The following is a 22,411-nucleotide window of genomic DNA, read 5'->3' as shown; positions in this document are numbered from 1 at the left end:
CGCCATTATTTCATTAATTGCGGTTTAAATTCAAATTTTTTGGATTAATTAAATCATTTACTTCCCTCCTTTTTCTGATTAATTAAACCCGACCCGTCATACTTCCAAATCGGGTCTGGGAGGCAAGTTGTTTGGGTCCAATTTAGTCCAATTGGGCCTAGTCACTAAATGATCCAATTAAAAGCCCAAGGTCAAGGTTCAACTCTCTAATTGTGCTAAAGTCAAGATCAATCCACAGAGCAAGTCAATTGGGCCAAGGCCAATTCTCCCATATATGCAAAGGTATAAAGGCCATCAATATCACATTTGTACATTCATTCACACAAAGCCTCAAGCAATTAATTTTCTTGCATAGCTTTCTCTCTCTACACATTATACTGACTTTAGCATCGGAGGGGCCTTCCTCGGCAACACCCCCGAGGCTAGTTTACGTGTGTTTGCTGTGCAGAAAACCCTCGGCCCAACATCACTTGGACCGAGCCCTGTCTTCACCACTTCTCTGGACCTTCAGCAAGGTCCTATTGTTTTCACCCGAAACACACGTACTTTCCAAAAAAAACAAACAAAAAAAAAATTGCAATACGCGTGAACAGTCAAACTTGAAGGCGTTTCGATTTATTAAAATAATAATTAATTGGCTTTGTATTTTCCTTCAAATTTATTTATGACGTAAAAAATAAATCCTATCAATTGGATTTGATGACAAACAACTGTAATTAAAAAATAAAATAAAATTGAGGAATTTGAGTGTGCAGTACGGACTTCTAATGCGGGTAGGCCCGAATATGGAAAGAATCCACAGTTCCACGTAGATTTTTCAATATCATTTGTTGGGCCCAATCCAACCTAAGTCCATTTATTTGTTTTCAAGACCCGGCCCATTTATTTATTAAACGGATCTAACCCATTTATAACTTTAACCCTACATTCTCTTTTTCTCTCAACGTTCTCCATTGAAGCATACTCAACGTCCTCCATTGAAGGTTGAACTATGAAATTACAGCAGAAGAAAAAGCTTAAAGTAACACTGCCTCCTGAGCTTCCTCCTGAGATTCCAGATGAAGATATCGTTGTTTCAGACGAAGATGTCAATTTTGTCGCTGAAAATCGTGCTTATGCTGGTTTTGTTTCTCGTTTGGATACTCAATCAATTACCAAGTATGTTTTTTTTTTTTTTTTCTTTAATTTTGATTTGCATTATTATTATTGTTTACTGTTTTGATTTTGGAAATTTGGGTGTTTAGTAAATGAAAATTTGATGGTTGTGTTGGGATTTCGGGCAGAGCTGAATAAATACGATAAGACCCGACACACCCGGCCCGAACCCACTTGGATTATTGACTTGATAGTTCATTTCAAGTGTTAAATAGTATTGAGTGATAGAGTATATTGAAGAAATTTGTGGGAAATTAATTGATGAAATGTAGTGAGCATGTTTGAAATGATAGTAGTGTTTGTAATATTTGTTGTGTTAAGTTGGATATTTGGTTGCTGATTTCCTGGTTATGTTATGTTAATCTGGGTAGGCATGTTAATCGTGTTGCCAATGCCAAAGAAGATGAGCTGGAAGAACTATATGAGAGACGATTACGAAAGAAAAAGCTTGAGAATAAGGAAGAAAAGGGTATAGAGGTTAATCGTGTTGATGCGCTTCCGGTCAAGACCTTGGACGGAAAGCTTTATTATAAGACAGGTTTGTAATTAACATTTATGTTCTGTTTAGATGGTCAGTTAGCCAGTTAGGTAGTAGTAATCATTATGCTTAAACATTTGCAGTTCCAAAAGAAGAAAGAAAGCTTGAAACTTCTGACAAAGAAGATGATAGTGATGAAGATAAAGGTATATTTAAGTTAACTAAAGCAGAAAGGAGGGCAAAGTTGAAGAAAAAGAAGAAAGACGAAAAGAAGCAGGTGAAGGAACCTGCTAAGTCTGAGGAGGATACTAAGAACCCTCAGTCTGAGGTTTTGGTAAGTTTTTTTTTTTTTTTTACATGCTGTCAATTTGAGTATGATTCTTTGATTCTCAATTTTTTCACGAAATAAAAAAGGTCACCACATAAGGTTAATGACCATAAACTCTCTGCTATTTGCACGCTCCTATGCATCACCAAATACATAATAATGCTAAGGCATTCAGATGATATCCGACTCCTTAAAATCTTAAACCATGTACATCAAGCGTTAGGAGTAATTACAATCCTAAAGTGTTTAACACTGTACTGAGAGGAGCTTTTTTCTTGTTATTTTAATGTTCAATCATCTCTCTTTCTCCATGTGAAGTCATAGATTTCTTGATGGAAGTGTATTTGGTTCTTCCTTAATTGCATATAAAGTGGTATCTGCATTGAGTAGCATACTTCTATATATGCTTAGTTGCTAATGGGGCTGTGCATGTTCATGTCTTGGTGATACAAAAAGTGAGAAGAATTCTAATCGCTTTCCTATCACTAAATTCTATCCAGTTAATATTTTGGAAGTCATTTTCGTTACCTCTTGCTTGCTTTTGATACATTCTTGTCCTCCCATGCTCTTCAAAATAAAATAAGCATAGTAAGTAGCAATGTGGGAAACACTTTTGCTCTAAACTGGGGCACTTACACATTGAAGGGAATCTGTACCCAACCAGAGATGGATGTCCCTAACCCTAGTTTTTGATTGTATGGTTTGCTTTCATGCCTTTCTTATGAATGTTTTCAAGGCATAAGCTTCTGTACACTCTTAGTAGATTTTATACAAAGTGTCCTGCAAATATTGAATATTTTTGTATAAACTCTAGTTAACTTTCTCATTGAAGACATTGATCAACCATATATGTGTATTCATCTCTGCTAGAGGAATTAAAAATCTATTGTAACATGAATTTTCCTTATTATGGAGAGTGTGTATTCTTTCTCCAGGGTTATTTCTTTGCTACTTAATTACAACTGTTAACTATAGGCTGAGGTTAAAGAAGATCTCACTGCTGCAGAAGTTGCTGAAACTAAGCAACATAAAGTTGCAGAGTTGGGTACTGCCTTGCTTGAAGATCCCGAGTCAAATATTAAGTCTCTGAAAGAGCTCCTAAGTTTCTGTAATGATGGAGATAAAGGTATTGCAAAGGCGGCATTGTTATCAACATTAGTTGTTTTTAGAGACATCATTCCTGGGTAAGAAACTGATTTAATATTCCTTTGCATCTCAACATGAGTCTGATGCTTTGATTCTTATACACACTGGCTGTATGTTGCAGTTATCGCATTAGGCTTCCTACTGAGAAAGAGCAAGAGATGGTTATTTCTAAGGCTGTGAAGAAGATGCGGTTTTTTGAGTCAACGCTTTTGTTCTCATATAAGGTTTGTTTTGTCTATGTAGTTGTTTTGTCTATGCAGTTGTTTTGTTCTCACTAGTAACAGCTGACTAGTAACAGCATGGTTTAATTTGTGAAGCAGTTGGTCCTACCTTTATGCCCTTATTTAATCTAGTTTAAGCACATTGCTTAACGCTGTGAATGAACACTTGACCCGTCAGTACCTTTACTGCTTTACTCCTCTGACTTATGCTGATTTGAGTCAATTGACTGTCATTTATGTTTCTTGTCTGTCTGCCTTTTGGTTACTGTTTTTGTAGAGGTGAAAATAGTGAAGGTAGAAATCTTGAATGTCTTTTCTTATTTTGAGGAGTATGAGGACTTCTAGCTAGTTGTTAAGATCTGGTTACTTGATATTTGATGTTTAAAGAGGTTCAGTACACTTAATGTTTTAGTTCAATTATGTTGGAATCAAAGTGTCTCAGGCCTAAATTAAGAACAAAACAAAGCAATGGAGGAACCTCGCATTCGAATTCACATCTGAACTATTGGGGGGGGGGGGGGTTGTGGCAATGTGGAACCACTGATTTGAAAGCAACAATTCAGCGGTACTGGGGTGTTTGGATGTATTTTTCATTTTGTTCCTTGAGGTTAACTCACCTCTCTCACACAATGGCAATTCTAGGTTAGAGATTGGAGTCACACGAACTTATCTCTTTAATAGAAAAGAAAGAAGATGAGTGATATTGTATGCATCTTTCTTATGAAAAATACTGAATAAACAGGAGGAGAAGAAGTGTATGATATTTTTTATCACCAAATTTCTTAATAATGAAAGTAGAAAAAATATCATTGAACTCGAGAAAACGAAAGGTTTCCAAACCTCCAAAAAAATCAGGAGATAATACTTAGAATATAACTCTAGAGTAATGACAGGTTTTTAATCTTCCAAAAAATCAGGAGATAATAAACAGAATATGATGGAATAATACCCAATTATTGACATTAATCACGGCTATTAAAAATAGCCATTGAAGGAGAATATGATGGTAGAGGGCCGACCAGTTTCTGGTGTTAGGGGGGTTGATCGGTCATTTTCTAGGGGATTTTTTTTTAATAAATTTTGGACTAATCACGTGTTGACACGTGTCTTGGTAATTTGTTATAACAGGTTGTTAATCAATTGGGATCGCTGGCGGCAACTTAATAGCAAAGTTAGGATTATTAGCTAATAATCTTTAGTTGGGATTATTCTAAGTAAATTGCTCATAGTTGTGATTATATAAATGAATTTTTTCTTTTACTTTTTAAGGAAATTATAGATGATGAACTCTAATCTTGTAAATTTTCGAAGAGTGGATATATATTTTTTTGGGTTATAAATCATCTTTTCATCCCCTTCCTACATAAACACCCCCCTTCTCCAACTCACCTGTCTCTCCTCCTCTATCACCTCCACCTCTACTCATTCTCTCTTTACCTCCACTTGCAAATTTCCTTTAGAATTCCCTTTTCTTGCTCGTGTAACCACCATCTCTATCTTTTTCCTTTCACCCCCCCTTTCTCTCTTTTGTTGGACTCTCGATGACGCCACCACCTTCATCAATAGCAAGAATTGGAAATGTATATGGTGGTTAGAGGTTAGGTTGGTTGGTTAGGTAGTTGTGCTTGAACTAGCGGAGAGTAAGGAGAAGAGGAACAAATTTTATTTAAATTTTTGTAAATAGATTTTATATGATACAGTCGTGGAAATATACGAGTCAGAAGTTTAGAGCCACTTTCTTCTTTTGCTTGAACGTGTTAATCCCATAAGTACGGTCGGTTACATGAACCATCATGAGGACTTCCCAGTTGGTCGAACCCATCCTAGTACTACTCTCAATCATTGTGGCTCATGTCAAGCGATGTCACAAAGTTTTACACTGCTATCACTGGCCTACCGTAACCCTCCTCCTTTATCCCTAGGATTGGTAGTGGGAAACTCGTTGGCGGAGTTAGCAGTTTAGAGTCACCGTGGAAAATAAAAGAAAAAGTTTCCACTCCAATCTAAAAGATGTACAACTACCTATATTATTGCTTTGAAAAGGGCTGAAATAGGCCATGATTCGCTCAAAGTTAGAGAGATGAAACATAGAGATGATAATCTCATGGATTATCGTATATGATTAAAGGCCTGCTTAAAATGCTCTCTCTCTTTCTCTCTCCCCCTTCAAAGAATGCTCTCTTCAAACTTAGTTTTAGAAAACTCAGATAACCTAGATTCAGGTTATTTTATAAAGAATTAAAAAGGGTTCAGATTATTTATCCAAGTTACTTTCAAAAAGTTAAAAATCACAAAAGACAGGCAGTTGTAGGATTTGACCTTTCCCATATACTTCAACTCCCTAATTTGACATACTTTAGTTGCATTCCTTATTCATGAATTCGCTTTCTAAAGCAAGGCTAATTTGATGTATCAGCTAACTTATCATGATTCATGAAATTGATTTGTCTAGTACATCCTTATATTACGCTAGCCTTCAAGATGATTGAGAAGAGATACTTGTGCTTTTCTTTTGTTTTCAGGCTTATCTGCAGAGGCTGTTCACCTTACAACCGCTCCCTGAGTTCAATCGTGTAGCTGTTCGTTGTCTCTGTACTTTATTAGATGCCCACCCACATTTCAATTTTCGTCAGAACATAATACCAGCTGTTGTTAAGTGCCTGGCTTCTGCAGATGATGTTGTGAGGTTTGTTTTATCCTTATCAATCTCTGCCTCTCTGGCTTTATGTATATGCAGTCTGTTCTCAAATGACTTTGGATAAGTTATTGTCTGTTTCAATTTCATTTTCATTTTAAACCACTTTGAGCTTCTTTTCCCATAAAAAAAGTGGGTTTAGCCTAAAGCTGTTATGACACTCTACCAACATAATTAGTGATTAGATCATAATCATTGCGTGTCCAGCACACATGATAGTGGGTACTTATAAGAGTGTGGTGTACATTGTGGTCTTCAAGGACAGTACATTTGTTATGCAGTGGGCTTGGTTGAGCGGTTGAAGAGAGCTTAAAGAATTTGATGCCATGACCTATAAGTCACTGATAAATTGCAGCTTCCTGTATCGGTTACAGTGGGTCATGTCCTATAAAACCAATGCTTTAATTTTTTTTGCTGGAGTATTATTTTATGTTGGGCTGGAGCACATAGGTTATTGTGTTGGATATCATCTGATGGTTTGTGGAGTGATCTAATTTGGGAAGCAATGCTTAACACAGTAGTGGTTTGATTTAAATTTGCCGGGTGTAGAATTGCCTGTCATTTTGGGTTTTCTTTAAACTATGTTTTTCAGTATTAAATTTCCAATATTTCTGTTGTTTATGTTTTAAAGTGTTTTATTTTAAGTAATAATTGAATATTCTACATGTTAAAAGATAGGTGATATTTAGCATTTCAGTCATACTTAAATTGCACATTATGTTGGTGTTTACATGAATGACATTTAAACCTTTCACAGGAAGCTATGTTCTTCTACAATCCAGTCTCTTTTCAAAAATGAGGGGAAACATGGTGGAGAAGCAACTGTTGAGACCGTACAGCGGATTGCGGATCTTGTTAGAATTCATGATTGCCAATTGAACCCAGACTCTATAGCAGTAGGTGTCTTTACACTTACATTGCCTTCTAGATGTTACTCGATTTTCGGGATATCTCTTATTTCCATGCATGTGTCTCACTTTTTTGTTGTTTTGTCTACCAATTCCTTTCTAATTAAATTGTATTGCATGAACTTGGGCTATTCGTGCATTTAGGTATTCTTGGCTTTGTCATTTGATGAAGATCTTGCAAGGTCTAAAAAGGCAGATGATGATGAAAAGCGTAGAAGAAAGAAATATAAGAAAGGAAAGAAGTCCGAGGAACAAACTCAACCTACAGCCAGTGATAAGAAGAAAACTAAGAAGGAATTACTATCAAAGACGAGAGAGGAGGTGTTTGTTTAATAAAAACTATCCATCACATACAAATACTGTTGACTGATGTTTTGTTTTTACTGTGTCACTAAGTTTGAAATATGAACAGGTAAATGCTGATTTCAAGGCTGCTTCACTTGCCCAAGATGAAACAGAGCGAAGGAGAATGCAATCTCAGACGTTGTCTGCTGTATTTAATACATACTTCCGTGTTTTGAAGCACACAATACAGCCAGATACAATAAGGTGTGATTTTGTTTTGTCATCTTATTAACTTTGCTCCACTTTGGGTCAAAGGAGAAGTTGATAAAATTTGATCTTTAGATTGTATGAGAGTGGAATTAAAGAGACTTAACATCTCCGGTCAGCTATTATTGTTTATTGCAATGTTATTTACATGGGCGGTGTGGAGTAGCATTGGCAAAATTATGTATTCTAATAATGATTTAGATTGGTTAACATCTTGATTTTGTTCTTGGACAGGTTAAATAGAGCTCATCCACTACTTAGCTCATGCTTGAAGGGATTGGGGATGTTCTCTCACCTAATTGACATAGATTTCATGGCTGATCTAATGAAGCACCTCAAGATTCTTGCTTCTGGCACTAATCTGGATAATTCTGATAATTCTTTGACAGTCTCTGAACGGATAGAATGCTGTATTGTTGCCTTTAAAGTTATGAGGAAGAACCTCGATGCTCTGAATGTGGATTTACAGGAGTTCTTTATCCAGCTTTACAATCTCATTATTGAGTATAGACCAGGAAGGTTAGTACTCTACATGCTTTCATGAATTACATGAAGTCAGCTGCTCATTTTACTATAATACATCAATAGAGGCATGACCACTCGCATCGGAGGTTCATGTGCCAATCTCCCTCATGGTGAGAACCATCCGTTGGCGGAACCATGCACATTAAGTTGACCATTATTTTTTTTGCATCGACTGAATATTTATGTTGTGCCTATATTTATACACCTTCGCACCAGGATACCTATTGGTGGACTTTTTTTTTTTTTTTTGAGGAAAAACCTATTGGTGGACTAAAAACACATACTTCCTCTGTTCTTTTTACTCGATCCATTCAAAGTTTCATTCTGGTATGCATAACTTTGACCGTGAATATCTTTGATTATTTTTTAGTAAACTTTATAAAAGTTGATACTTTGAAAATGTATATGAAGACTAGTTTAACAAAACCGCTCATGACTATGTATGATGTATCCTTATAATAGATCACTAAACATGGTCAAAGAAGAGCATACGAATAGTATAAAGATACGAATGATTTAAGTAATCAATATCTGAGGAACTATATTAATTTATCGTGTATTTACTTCAAACTTCAATTATGGTACTACATAGAAGTATCTAAATATGATATATTACATACGAAGTATGTAATTAAAATTCACAGTAGATTATAATGCATTATATATAGGTATATTGCTGTGTTGATCCAAAAGTTACTGGTTGAATAAAAGAGAGTTGCATGAATTGAATTAAAACAAAATTGCCGATGATGAAAAGTTGGGTTGACAGTGTAAAAATGGAGTTCACGATTAAAATAGTTCCCATACACAACCCTCTATCCCACAAAGACCCTCTCTCAGGTTCTTCGACTCCATGAAGATCTAATCACTTTTACGTTATTCGTATTTTTGTATATAAATTTTTTCCTACCGTTCATTGTCCCACTGCAGAGAACACTTTACACTTCTCACATTAGAATTTCATAATCTTTTCTCCAGTACTGAACTATTGAACTTGTCACTTGAGCTCCACATTTTACACTCTCTTCTTGGATGTGTGTCTGCTGAGTAGATCTTTGTGGAGCAAGAGGAAATATTGCTGAGGGAGTGGGAAGACAACAAAGCATAGTTGAGGGATACTTACACATGTTGCCTTAGGAAGATTATCTCTTCGTGGATCTATTTTATTTTTTATATGTCGTAATTGCATTATTATGAGACAAGTATTATCTGGTAAAATTTCAGCATATTCAAATAATGATTAACTAAATCAGAGCAATGATTGGGACTTCTCTAATGCTTAACCTTCAGAAAGGTGGATCTCTGGGATTATTGTAAAATTTTACAAACACCGGGATGGAGAAACAGTTTCAAAACTCCTAAATGTAATGAGACATAAGAGGAAAGATTAGTGCTACTATATAATTAAGAGCACAATAAGATAAGGGTTTTTCAAACTTTCATGCTTAAGTTTAGAATGCTTCTATCCAATGGGTTTGATTCAAAATTAGCAGGTGTTTCGGGCTGCATTTTTATAATCAAAAACCAAAATATTTGGGTTAATTTCCTCGTCATATCTTCAGGTTGACAGTATGTTTGCTATGTCCTAGGATCTAATTAAGTATTTATTATTTTGAATCATTGGAAAAGTTAATGAGTTTGAGATACCTTAAAATCTCTGTTATATTGATGATGCAGGGATCAAGGTGAAATTTTGGCAGAAGCTTTAAAGATAATGCTATGTGATGATAGGCAACATGATATGCAAAGAGCTGCTGCCTTCATAAAGCGTTTAGCGTCTTCCTCCTTGTGCTTTGGCTCTCCAGAATCCATGGCCGGTTGGTTACTTTCCCATTGTTTTATGATGCAAGTTCCTGAACGTTTAGTTAATTTTTGACTTTCATCTTTCCAGCACTCGTCACTGCCAAAAACCTTCTGCAAAAGAATTTCAAGTGCCGATACATGCTAGAAAATGATGTGGGAGGTGGCTCAGTATCAGGATCAGTTGCGGTATGCATACTTTTATTTCCAACAATTATGCTTTAACAATATGAAGAAAGTGTTAAACAATTATATGCTTAACAATATGAAGAAAAAGGAACACACTGGCACTACCAATGTTTCCCCTTTATGTTCCCCAGAAAAATTTTAATCACATGAGAGGGAGTGCACCGTCTGAATAATTATTTTCTTTATTGGCATATAATTTAACTCCATTGGTCCGTGTAGCACTGCAATTTTCCAATATATTACAGAAAGATTAAAGCCGAATGCTTTTATACAGACTCTTCTTGGGCTAGGTGGGATTGGGGGGAGAAGACAGACTGTGTACACTGCTTTATCCAATTTATTGATGCAGCAACAGAGAAAATTTATCAATTAACTCTCTATCTGTTACTTGTGCTCATTAACAGCAAAGAAACACTTGTAGTTTAATGGACCATGTTAATTTAATTCAATGGACCAATAGATTGTCAGGGTAATTATTATTCATGTTGTCCTGCAGAAATATCAGCCATATTCCTCTGATCCACACCTGAGCGGTGCACTTGCTTCCGTCCTCTGGGAATTGAATCTGCTGTCCAAGCATTATCATCCTACTATTTCAACCATGGCTTCAAGCATCTCCAAGATAAGTACTACTTCGAATCAAGTTTATATGCCGACTGTTTCTCCTCAGCAAGCTTATAAGGAGCTGCTATTGGAGAGCGAACATTATAGCATAAAGAGTGACATAAAGTTGAATAATAAACGAAAAAGAGGGAACAATAATTTGTTGGGAGATGATGAAACTTCATTAGAAGTTGATGAGGAAGCCTTGAGGGAGAAGCTTTCAGATCACTTTACTGTTGTTCATGATATAGTGGAGAATGAGAAACTGAGAAGGGAGCTGGGTCTTACTACACTGTCCCTGCAATTGCATGAAGAGTACAAAAGGCATAAAAATAGTAAGCGGGAAGGATCAAAGCAAAAGAAGAGGAAACAATAGGCACAGAGGAATATTATTTTTGAATTTTTGTTAGGAAAGATCAAATTTTTCGAGGTTGGTTGTAAGATCTGAAATTTTCTAAGTTTGAATACAGAACATTTCGGAAGGAATGTAATTTGTTAATTTGCGTTGTGTTTATTTTCCTTGTACTTTTCTTCTGTGTGCTATAGTATGTCATTATATATATCAATATATGCTGCCAGCGAAATTAGTAAGATGTTATACGAAAGGCGAAGTATTGTGTATTACTGATTGTTGTTTATAACCATGGATTATTGTTGTTTAATCCTTTAGGTTTGGTGTCCTGGACGCCGGTAAATTATTACAGTAGACACTACTTTATGTATTACTGCCACTTTGGCATGGTGGTTCCATATTTGGCTGTGTGCAAATGGTTCATTTGTTAGCGGGTCGGTTTGAGCTGGTTTTGAAAATTAGCAGGTTGGTTTGTAGTTTAATACTCCCTCCGTCCCTTAATACAATGCCTCTTTTGAGCATTTATTCCTCACATAATAAAGAGAAAGAGGTATTGTATTAAGGGGGACTACTTTAATTGTATGTTGTATAGTTTTTTTTTTTTTTTAACAAAAACAAGAAAAGTGTGCTTTCACTTTTGTGTTGTCAATTTTCAAAATCTAATATCATATCATATCACTAATAAATAAAGTAGGTTTCGCAGCCAGGCTACAATACAGCGATAGCATTTTAGGTTTTCGCCAATTGTCGTCCCATGTGTGCCATGTAGGGGACAAATAGGTATTATTGTGACACATGAATATATAATGCTATGAATAGATCTTGTAAGATAAAAAAATTGTATAAAGTTTTACGGTTATTTCACCAAATGCCATTGAGTAATTTAAAAATTCACCAAATGCCATCGGACTTTTCAGAATTCACCAAATGCCACCGAGTTTTTAAAAAAATTCACCGAGTGCCATTAATGACTAACGGTAATTATTAACTCCGTTAGTCATTAAGGCTAAATATGCCACGTGGCATATTCTAATTGGTTCATTTTATTATTATTTATTTATCAAAAAAATTAAAAAAAAATTAAAAAAAAAACTGAACCCCGACCAATCTTCCCACCGCACCACCGCCCCTACGCCAGCCCAACCCCTTGCCTCCACCCCCACCGGCGACCAACATCGTCGGCGGCCACCCTTCCCCATGACCCTATGCCCCCTACCATCTGCATCCACTCCCCCCTAAACACCCATCCTCGACACCCTAATAAAACCCCAAAAACGAAATCTCCAAAATCGAAAACCAAATTTGGTTTTCGATTTTAAGATAGGTGGTTCAGGGGGTGGACGGAGATGGGAGGGAAAGAGGTGGTTTGGGTTTGTTGGAGCAGGAGGGATGGAGTGGAGGGGGTTACGAATTTAGGGAAATTGATATTGGGGTTTAAGGTGTCGAAACCCTAGATTTCAATTTTTGGGGATTTTAATTTAGGGTTCCGACGTGGTGGTTGAAAGGGTGGAGCTCGGAGGGGATGAACTGATTTGGGTTCTCCGGTGTGGGGAGAGGGGCTTTGGTCGTCGGCGGTGGTGAGGGGAAGGATTTTCGAGGGAGAAGGAGAGTTTGCGAATCGGTTGGGTGCGTTGTCGATGCGGGCTGGCTATGCTGGGTCGCCGGCGGTGCAGTTGTTCAAGGCTGGGTCGCCGGCTCGGTTGTTCAGGGGTGGGTCGCCGCCGCGGTGGGGATTGGTTGGAGATGGGGATATGGTGGTGGCAGTGATAGACGGTGGTCGGGCTGAGTCGTGGTGGGTGGGTGGTTTTTAATAAGCAACCAATCATAAACCACCACGTGGTATAATTAGCCTTAATGACTAACGGAGTTAACTGCCGTTAGTCATTAATGGCACTCGGTGAATTTTTTAAAAACTCAGTGGCATTTGGTGAATTCTGAAAAGTCCGATGGCATTTGGTGAATTTTTAAAGTGCTTAGTGGCATTTGGTGAAATAGCCGAAAGTTTTATTATCGATATACCTATAATATTTTATATATACAAAGTTATTGAGGATCAGGAGATGGAGGGACGCTCCCGAGTGACGGGGGTTTGAACCTCTTCACCCCCCCCCCCCCCCCTTGTGATAGGAGGGGCTCCCCGTGCACCTTATCTATAAAATATATAATTTAAGTTCAATAAAAATAATTTAAAGTTAATATAATTTGCTCACCTTCTTCAATCGTTTTATTTTTTCATTGGTAAGTAACGCAATGAAAAGGTTTTATCGGATCGAAATTTTTTACAGATCAGCTCGGTTCATGTTAACAATTAAAGCCATTATAAAAAGAGGGATCCATATCAAAGACCTGGGAGAGTTTGTCTGTTTAAATTCTCTTATGGATGCTTCAATTTTAGTTGTTTCCAAAATTACACCACTTGTATTACAATAATTTATTTTAGGGAGTGGAGTATATTTTTTCTTGGGTAGTAGACCGTTTAAAATTTTAGTGGTTGTATTATATTGACTTGATTTGCATATACGTTTATGCATTGACAAAAAGCTACACACATTTTTGTTTTTTAATAATTAAATAGAGTAATGCATAGTGCATGTGAACTTGGCCTTCTAGAATGGAGTATAATTGTTAGAGATATGAGATATCTGAAGATATATTTTCCGATATCTCATATCTCTAACAATAACAAAATAGCTAGTTATTAATTAATTTAGCATTGCAATTGCAAAGTAATATTAGTATCCCACAACTATGATGTTGTAGGATTAAATCTTACTAAAGGCATTTTGGGGTAGGGATTTCTTATCTTTTCCCTCAACTTCTAAATTGTCTAGCCTGTTAACCTGAATTGGGAGGACCTGTGAGAGATTCTGATCCGATAAAGCCTTTCTCCTTACTAACGGAAAAAAATATAATAAATTACAAAGTAACATAAGTACAAAAAGGAATAGAGAGAGTACTTACTACTCCCACCATTTTTAAATACTTGTTCCACTTTATTTTTTCGATCGTTTTAAATACTTGCTCAATTTCCTTATTTGGAATGCTTTTATAATATTTAATTCATTTCTAAGTTAGTGGATCCAACATAAATCATATTTTATTATTTTCATATTTTATCCCCTCCAATTCTTTTTACTACCTTAGGGCTATATATAAGCATTGAATTTACTCTTGAAAAATGTATAAAGTTAGGAATTCATGACAAAAACACGCGCAAATCGGTGTAATTAGTGTGTTTTTGTCATAATTTTTTAAATTTAAACAATTTTCAAGAGTAAATTAGTTGCTTATATGTAGCCCTTAGGGCTATGTATAACATTTTCCTTTAAAAAAACAAAGAAAATTACGAAAATAAAAGTCAAATATGTATGGATTAATAAAAACATAGAAAGCCAAATATAACTAACCACACCTTATGATTATTAACAATTCAAAAAAAGACTAGATTTTGACTTGAAAGACTCAAAGGTCGCAGCTCTAAAACCTTATCCCTTCAAACTTCATTAAAGTTTGCTAAAATCATTTAAACTACCCCAAAAATCTTTCTACATCACCATTCATACAACAAGTAGTCCGTACCATTTACAACAAGTGAAAAACAAAAACAAAATCTTTTGATTTTGAGGTGTCCAAATTCCCAAACGACCTATAATTAGATAACCTATCAAAAATATAATTCAAAATTTTAAAATTTGAAGTCTAAATAGAAATACGAATATATATACGATACGAGTAGTAGTGAGACTACTTGTACTCCACTAAAAAGTTAAGAGGGAAAAAAATTCAACCTCACTAAAAAAATCAAACAAATTAAACCTAAGAAACTAAAATTAAATTATAGGAGTAACTAGTTTGATTGAAACTACAACAAATATAAGGCAAAAATATTACTACTACTACTAAAACTAAAATTACTAAAAATTAACCCCCCCTAATACTATCTATTACAACTAAACCTACCAAACCACTACTAAAATTGTACAAATTAAACCGGGTTAATCCAAAACCCAAATCTCTCAAACCCGGTTCATAATTCCCCTCTTTAACTACTCAAAACCGTCTGAGCTAAACCGGTGACCGCCTCGGTCGACTCCTTTTTCTTCCTCATTTCCAACACCTTCCGGTGACTATTCGAGTGAACCTCACTCGAGAAAGTCGGGCTGCAAGCCGGTCTATACTCCGGAAACAAACGCCCCGACTTGAACCTAACTCCACAAGCATTACACAATGTTTTTGACCCATTTGGACCGGCCCTCCATTGCGGAGTCTTGGTCACTTGACAATGGCTACATTTCCTCTGAACCAAAGGATTCTCTCCTTCCGAAGACGCTAAACTCGGTTTCTTCTTCGCCTTTTTCATGGACCGTTTATTGTTATACAGCAAACCCATGTATTGAACCGGTGGTGGGAATAGAAGGGTTGATACCGGCGAAGACGTCGACGAACACGATGATGCTGAATCGGTTTTTGGGGATGAACTGAATGTCCATGTCCGGTTCACTGTTGTCCTCGCCCGTTTGCTCCTTGGCTTCACCGGAACCAATGATGGGCTTGCGATGCATGACACTCGGGTTAAACCCGGTTTACTCACCGGTTCGACCCGGTTCATGAAAGTAAACCCGGGTTTTGTTTTTCGGTTCTCTGAACTTGGTTTTGGGCATGCAAGTGTTGGTGATGGGATAGAATCGTCCATCAAATGTGACCACAATTCAAGCTCTTGTACATCATCAACCTACAATTTTTTTTTTATAATTATTAAAAAAAATAAACATAAAATTTCAACCCCCCAAAAAAATTGAACTACAAATTATACCCTAAAATTTCAATTTCACCCCCAAAATAAAAACATTTGAACTAAAAAAGAAGCATTTGAAACCCAAGAAAATTTAGGACAAAAAAAAATGGAGGGGGAGTGAAATGACGAAAGTGCCCTTTACCGGAATTGCAAGGCTGGGGGAGAAATTGGAGTTGGAATGATCAACAGGGTCATGAGAGGAGCGAGAAAAAGAGGAAGAGTCTTTTTCTTCTTCTTCCTCCAAAAGAGACGAACCATTAACATTATCTTCATTTGGAAGGTCGAAAAACTCGTCAATTGAGAAGTCTTCAGTCGGTAAACCTGAAATACGCCAAAAATCGTCGAAGAAATTTGGTGGGTTGTTGTTTTTCATGGCTGTTTCCGACGAGAAGTTTGATTTTAGCGCCCTTGCCTTCATGCACTCCATTTTTATAATTATACCCCTGAAAAATAAATAAAACCCAACAAAATTAGACGTTATTTTTGTTTTTGGGCGTTACAGGAAAATAATATAAACATAAAATTAAAAAAAAAAAGTATAAAAATAACCTGGTGAATTTGAATGGTGGGTTGGAAGGAAGAAGAAGAGAGTTAGAGGAAAAGAGGAGAGAGAAAAATGAAGGTGGGTAGGAGTTGGGGGAAAAGAAGAGGAGAGAGAAAATGAAAGGCTAATTGAAGGGAGCGGGATAGGTGTGTGTAGGGCTGGCATTTTAACCCGAATCCATTTTTGTCCGAATTATCCGAATCCAATGTTTGAAATCAACGGGCTATTTGACGGATGATGGATGAGTCGGGTGACGGATGCGGGTGATGAGTTTATGTTGGGTATTGCCCGTTTTTATGTAAGGGTGTTTTACGTATATGCCCTAGATATAAATAAAAGGAGTTTGGTTATGAAGCGCCGCTCACTTCATGCTTCTCTCATTCTTCTTACTTCATGCCTTTCTCGTTCTTTTTACTCGTGACTTTTTGCAACTGTTTCACTCTTTTCACCGTGATTTGAGCATGCTCCGGTTTATCACTGTGATAAATAATACGGAGTATTATTTGTAATGAAATGTCAATTAAGTATTGAACTCCGTATTTGTAATGAAATTAAAAATTAAAAAAAAATACTCAGAATATAGTTGTTACGGTACGATATTTTTATAATAAAATTAATAGAGATGAGATCACAATTTAGTTGTTACTTATTTTACTCCTTCGTATTTTTTAAAAAGTTCAAAGTGTGTGGATATTTAATCCCTTAAAAATACTCCGTATTTGTTTATTTATACATTCATTAATGTTTATTTCATCTTATATTTTTTTTTACTTTTAAGAATAGAGTGTGAATATTTATATCTTTTAGAAATATTTGTTTACGTATTTTTCCTCATTCATAATGCCAACAACTAAATTTGTGACATAAGGTCAAGTCGAAATAGCTTGCTGATCATTGCTAGCTATGACACATGCGTTAACTACCCTAATAATAAAAGTTTGCCATTTAATTGACTTTTATTACTACTCCGTATTACGTAGTATTACAATCTTATTGTTGATGGTTATAAACTTAAAGTTAATCGAGTTTTACGTTTTACAGTTAACCACTCACCCATGCAACTTTCAGTCATCTATGTTTAAAATATTATAGACTAAGGGCGTGTTCGGTAAAATATGGATGTGGAGGTAGTTTTTAACTGTGTGATAACTATGAAGGGTTTGTTCTCTTACGTTGAAATTCAGTTCAGTTCAGTTCAGCTCCTAATTTCCTTCTCTTATAAAATATTCATTTCAGTTCAATTCAGTTCAGTTCAGCTCAATTCAGTTCAGTTCACTTGAGTTCAGTCAATGAGAACAGGCCCTAAGTACGTGTGTAAAAAAAACCTAAAGTTGATTCTCATCATCCTTCCTATTAGGCCGTAAATACCTAAAAATGTACTCGTATATATAATGGCTGTAATTATCATGCAATACGCTTAATTTCAAGAAACAAAAATCATGTAATACGCGTGAATAGTCAAACTTGAACGCATTCGAACTTATTAATTTGCCTCTGTATTTCCTTCCCATTTATGACGCCATAAATAATTCCTCAAATAAGTGAAATTAATAAATAAATAAATAAATAAATCCACTGTTCCACGTAGATTTTTCAATACTCCATCATTTATTGGTCCAAGTCCAATCCAACTAAAGTTGTGTCCCAATATCACTGGCTCACCTTCATCATTCTTCATTTTCATTTTTTTAATTTTTTCATTTTTTGGTGGCTCCAAAACTACCCGTATACCACACATGTATTACAATAATATATTTGGAGTATATTTTTAGGAAGTGGTATATACTTTTATCTTGGGTAGTAGACCGGTTAATTTTTGGGAATTTGTATTTTATTGACTTGATTTATATTCGAATTACAGAGTACGGAGTATACGTTTATACTTTATATGCATTGACCGAAAGTTACATACCTTTTTTTATTCAACATAAATAGAGAAATGCTAGTGTATGTTGTTTTGGGTGTTTTTGTCTCTTGGGAAAGTTACAACACGAAGACTGATCCGCAGTGAGCTGTACCTGTAAAACAAACGGAGACACCGGTTGGGTGGTGCTCCGCCTCCGACGCACGAGTCAGTAACTTAAAACGGAATAGAGAGAACGAAAATTTAGGTAGGGATCTGCTCGGATTCCAAGCTCAGGTCTTTCTCTGATGTGAGAGAATAAGGGTGTAATAAATGATTGTATGTGTCCCTTAAAGTGGGGAAATATCTCCCTATTTATAGGGTCGTTGGAAAATGTGCCCTTACCTAGGTCACTTGACCTAGATTTTGGTGGGCTGCGCCGTTTTACGGCGCTTTTAGGAATCTGGGCCTTTGAAGGCCGCCATTTTGGAAACATATCTGAGGGCGCCAAGTGTCAAGAGGATGCTGGGCCACCTGGGCCATCCTAAACTCGACACGTGGCGACCTCTCAGTGGTCCACGTGTCAAGAGGATGTTGGGCCACATGGGCCATCCTGAGCTCGACACGTGGAGAGCTCTCATTGGTCCACATGTCTAGGGTAAAAATACCCTAAACACATGTAACTTGACCTTCTAGACTATGGAGCTTAACAACAATGTAAACTACTTGTCTTTTTGTCTACGTAAAATTATCAAGCTAGACTTGGTTTAGTGGCAAATATTACACCTTTCAATCATGATGTTAGGAGTTTAATTTTCATTAGAGACATTTTAAGTGTAATGATCTCATATCCTTTTCCTCCCACTCTAAAAGTGTACGTCTAACCCACAAATATCTGACCTGTTAAAGTATGATCAGGGTCCTTCTCCTTACGTTTTTTAAAAAAAATCAAGTTAATAGATAATCCTAAGGCAACTTAATTGTATTCTACAATTAAGAGTAATAAGTTTTGTTAAGTTCGGATTATAAGATAGAATAAGTAAAAATCAAATTAATAGAATACAAAAAACCATTAATACTGAGTGGATAATAATACAACTTAGAACATTTTTTTCCCTACACAAATCACAACATCTTATTAACGAAGTAAATCTTATAGAGGAATTCAAAACTACATTGAGCAATGATTACTCGGTTCAATTTTTTTCGTCTCATTATAAATTTAATTAATATCAACTTTCTATGGCCCTGTTTGGGAGAAAGCTGAAAGCTGAAGCTGATTGAGTTAGCTGATTTTGACTATCTGATTCTATTAACTGATTTGACTAACTTATTATATTAACTGATTATATAAAAGTGTTTGGTAAATAGCTGATAGCTTAAAGGTGATTGAGTATGTGAAATGACCAATAACCTAATTGTGGGGTAGATAGTTTAGATAGGATTTTAAATTAAATGAGGTTATAAGTGTCATTTCACAATAATTAATGAATAAGGTAATTGAAAAAGCTCCTAAAATGAGCTTTTTCAAAAAGAGCTTATTTAGAGGAATAAGCTCTTTCAATAAGCTTACTACCAAACACTTGTATTAGCTTGTTTGACCAGTCAATCAGCTAAAGTTAGTCAAATAAGCTAATATACCCCCAATAAACTTACTACCAAACAAGGCCTATATTTTTTACGCGTATAAAAATATAGATATAAATGTTTTAACATGTGTCTTAGAGACCATATAAAGTTAAATGAGGTAAAAATAAAGGAACAGAGGAAGTACATACTCCGTACTCCGTAGTAGTGAGTTAGTGATGATGGCACCAAAGCTATAATGAAAGAGCAACTCCAAGCTAAGCCATGTGAAAAATCGACATCAAACCTAAATAAGCAAGCACGGATATGTGCAAATAAAAAGTTTTTATAGAACATGGTTATCTAAGGAATATAATACTCCTACTTGATATGTGAATATGGCAAAAAAGTGTCAATTCTTCACTAATCATCACTTAGTTGGAAATGAAGCACGCAACAAACCTTTAATGGATAATGATAGAAGCTCCACCATCTTTTTTCTTTTTCTTTTTTCTTTTTTATTTTTTTTATTAAATATGTAAATAAAAATTAAAGGAAAAAGAATAGGAGGATTGCCTTTTGGTTTTGTATTTTTTTTCCCTTTACAAATAACAACATTTTTAGCGGTATATTAGTACATTTTTACACGTTAAATTAAAGAATGAAAAGTAGAAAGGCAGTGCTTCACTTTCAATTAAGTTGGCAACATCATGTGCTTGTTTCTCTAGTATCACGTTATGCCTATGTTTGGATTGCTATTCCATATAAAGTGCATGCAATATAGTGTAATTAATGGTATAAAAAATAAGTATAATAGTGTGATACTAGCAATGTTGAAATATGATGCACCTAAAATAAATGACATGCATAAGCATTCTTCTTAATTGGCAATTTAGAATGAGGATGAAGAAGAGTGTTATCAATTTATCATTTATTTGACGTGTAATCCATGGCCGAGTCACATGTACCAAGCTCAATGTTTAAATTTTCCTGCGACATCCCTATAGAAAGTTTTCTTTATTTTACCACTATCCAAAAAATACATTACTAAAACGAGAAAACTACCAATCATGCATATACTCCGTACAAAGTAATAGAGTATGTATACAATGCTTTATGCTCTGTATATAATAACATATACTGTAATAAAAGTATTATTTACATATAAATGAAGATTATATTTCATGGAAAGAATCTTATTACTAAAAATATCCAAACAATAAGTATAATATAATATTCTATTTCCTTTATAATTCTAGTCCACGTAAATAGCATTAAAATATCACGAAGATAGATAGAGTGTAATAATAATTAATAAGCTAAAAAAGGAGGATACAAATTCGAAAATTAAAAAGAGATATTTAGCTAGGAAGAAGAAAAAAGGAAAAAGCTTAACCGCGTTAATTTTGCCGTCATTATGGGCTGGAATTCATATTCTAATTAATAATTATTCCAGAATTTGTCAGCCTTATTTTCGAATATCATTGCTAAGCCTAACAGGACAATTAACGGCTGCCTATCATTGGAAGAATCGTATCCTCTCAACAGTTTTTCTATGACTTTAGATTTTTTTTTTTCTTTTGGTTTTTGTTAATTAATATATAGGTAAATTCAAAAGTAAACAAAATATACCAAATCAATTGAAGAATTTTCTAACTTGACATGTCTTTATAATCACCTAGTTAATCAGTGTGTTCTATATGTAAGGGTTGCATGACTGCTTGACGTGCTTGTCTAGTCCGACGTCCTAAACAAAATGACCGTATTTGGTGAAGCATCATTGTAGTCATGTATGTTGATGCCTTGATGGTGACATTGCGTAATTATTAATGTGGCAGCTAAATTCGAATGTGTGATCGTGAAAGAGATTATATATGTCTAGCTTAAAAGTCATATCATTTCGTATATGTTGTAGTATTTTATAATTGATGTATATCTATCTATGGACTAAAATAGCTACAAGTCGTATTCCAAGGCTAACAATTGGTCATATTAAGGTCTTTGATTCTATGTGAATCGGAGCACTCCGATTCGTATCAAGTGACTAGTTAAGTTCTACTGGTCACTTCAAATTAAACAAGGGTTAGCTTAGAGATAAGAAACTCCTTTGTATTCCAATGCATGTGAAGTTTTGTCAAGAATACGTTAATGCCTGATTTGCTAATGAGATATTTTTGTTTGTAAGTAGATTTTTTTTTTTTTTTTTAAGAGAGGGAGATAGACTCGATTCAATTGTTTGAACTTGATCAACTGTTCAGTAATCACTGAGAATATCAGTCATTACACCTAACTTTTTGTCGTTCGTCTTCCATTTTCTAATAGCCTACTTTTGGCACTTAATTAAGCAAATAGCTTAAGATTTTAAAAGAACTTACTTGTCCTTATTAGATATATTTCATATTATCATATACTTTTCCCATTTTGTTCTATTTAAAGGTACTAGTTTAAGTCTTTAATTTGTCTAATATTATTCGCACGACTAAGGGCTTGTTTACATTTACTTAATTTCAGTTCAATTCAACTCTAATCAGTTCAGCTTCAATCAGTTCAGTTCAGTTTAATTCAGCTTCTAATTTCCCTCATAAAATATTCAGTTCAGTTCAGTTCAGCTCCAATCAGTTTAGTTCAGTTCTGCTCCAATCAGTTCAGTTCAGTAAATGTGAACAACTCCTAATTTAAATTGTACAATAACCATAACCTATTATTTTCCC

The 22,411-nt window shown here is 35.2% G+C and overlaps 2 protein-coding genes across 2 annotated transcripts; one reads left to right on the top strand and one right to left on the bottom strand.

The window, feature by feature from the left end:
- Positions 1–932: 932 nt before the first annotated feature.
- On the top strand, positions 933–11,224 carry LOC110705170 (nucleolar complex protein 3 homolog). The gene is made up of 13 exons (XM_021883021.1): positions 933–1,158; positions 1,527–1,693; positions 1,777–1,967; positions 2,937–3,145; positions 3,229–3,331; positions 5,851–6,014; positions 6,781–6,919; positions 7,076–7,252; positions 7,344–7,480; positions 7,718–8,002; positions 9,686–9,825; positions 9,900–9,997; positions 10,494–11,224. Exons 1-13 carry the CDS (start codon positions 992–994, stop codon positions 10,974–10,976), a joined length of 2,460 nt encoding a protein of 819 aa, XP_021738713.1. The 5' UTR covers positions 933–991; the 3' UTR covers positions 10,977–11,224.
- A 3,450-nt stretch (positions 11,225–14,674) lies between these two features.
- LOC110705169 (GATA transcription factor 5-like) lies at positions 14,675–16,449 on the bottom strand. The gene is made up of 3 exons (XM_021883020.1): positions 16,297–16,449; positions 15,890–16,190; positions 14,675–15,684 (listed from the first exon to the last, which is right to left on the bottom strand). Exons 2-3 carry the CDS (start codon positions 16,172–16,174, stop codon positions 14,995–14,997), a joined length of 975 nt encoding a protein of 324 aa, XP_021738712.1. The 5' UTR covers positions 16,175–16,190; positions 16,297–16,449; the 3' UTR covers positions 14,675–14,994.
- Positions 16,450–22,411: the final 5,962 nt, after the last annotated feature.

This window comes from Chenopodium quinoa, unplaced genomic scaffold (genome assembly GCF_001683475.1).
Source record: "Chenopodium quinoa cultivar QQ74 unplaced genomic scaffold, ASM168347v1, whole genome shotgun sequence".
In the NCBI taxonomy this organism is placed as follows: Eukaryota; Viridiplantae; Streptophyta; class Magnoliopsida; order Caryophyllales; family Amaranthaceae; genus Chenopodium; species Chenopodium quinoa.
The sequence above is the reverse complement of the archived record's forward strand: the minus strand, read 5'-3'. Positions and strand labels throughout refer to the sequence as shown.

What these genes read in the sequence shown, in the direction of transcription:
- LOC110705170 (XM_021883021.1), top strand. Translation starts at nt 992, where the DNA reads ATGAAATTACAGCAGAAGAAAAAGCTTAAAGTAACACTGCCTCCTGAG. An exon ending in GATACTCAATCAATTACCAA is followed by an intron (nt 1,159 to 1,526) that starts GTATGTTTTTTT and finishes TAATCTGGGTAG; the next exon opens with GCATGTTAATCGTGTTGCCA. An exon ending in CGCTTTTGTTCTCATATAAG is followed by an intron (nt 3,332 to 5,850) that starts GTTTGTTTTGTC and finishes TTTTGTTTTCAG; the next exon opens with GCTTATCTGCAGAGGCTGTT.
- LOC110705169 (XM_021883020.1), bottom strand. Translation starts at nt 16,174, where the DNA reads ATGGAGTGCATGAAGGCAAGGGCGCTAAAATCAAACTTCTCGTCGGAA. An exon ending in CCCCCAGCCTTGCAATTCCG is followed by an intron (nt 15,685 to 15,889) that starts GTAAAGGGCACT and finishes AAAAAATTGTAG; the next exon opens with GTTGATGATGTACAAGAGCT.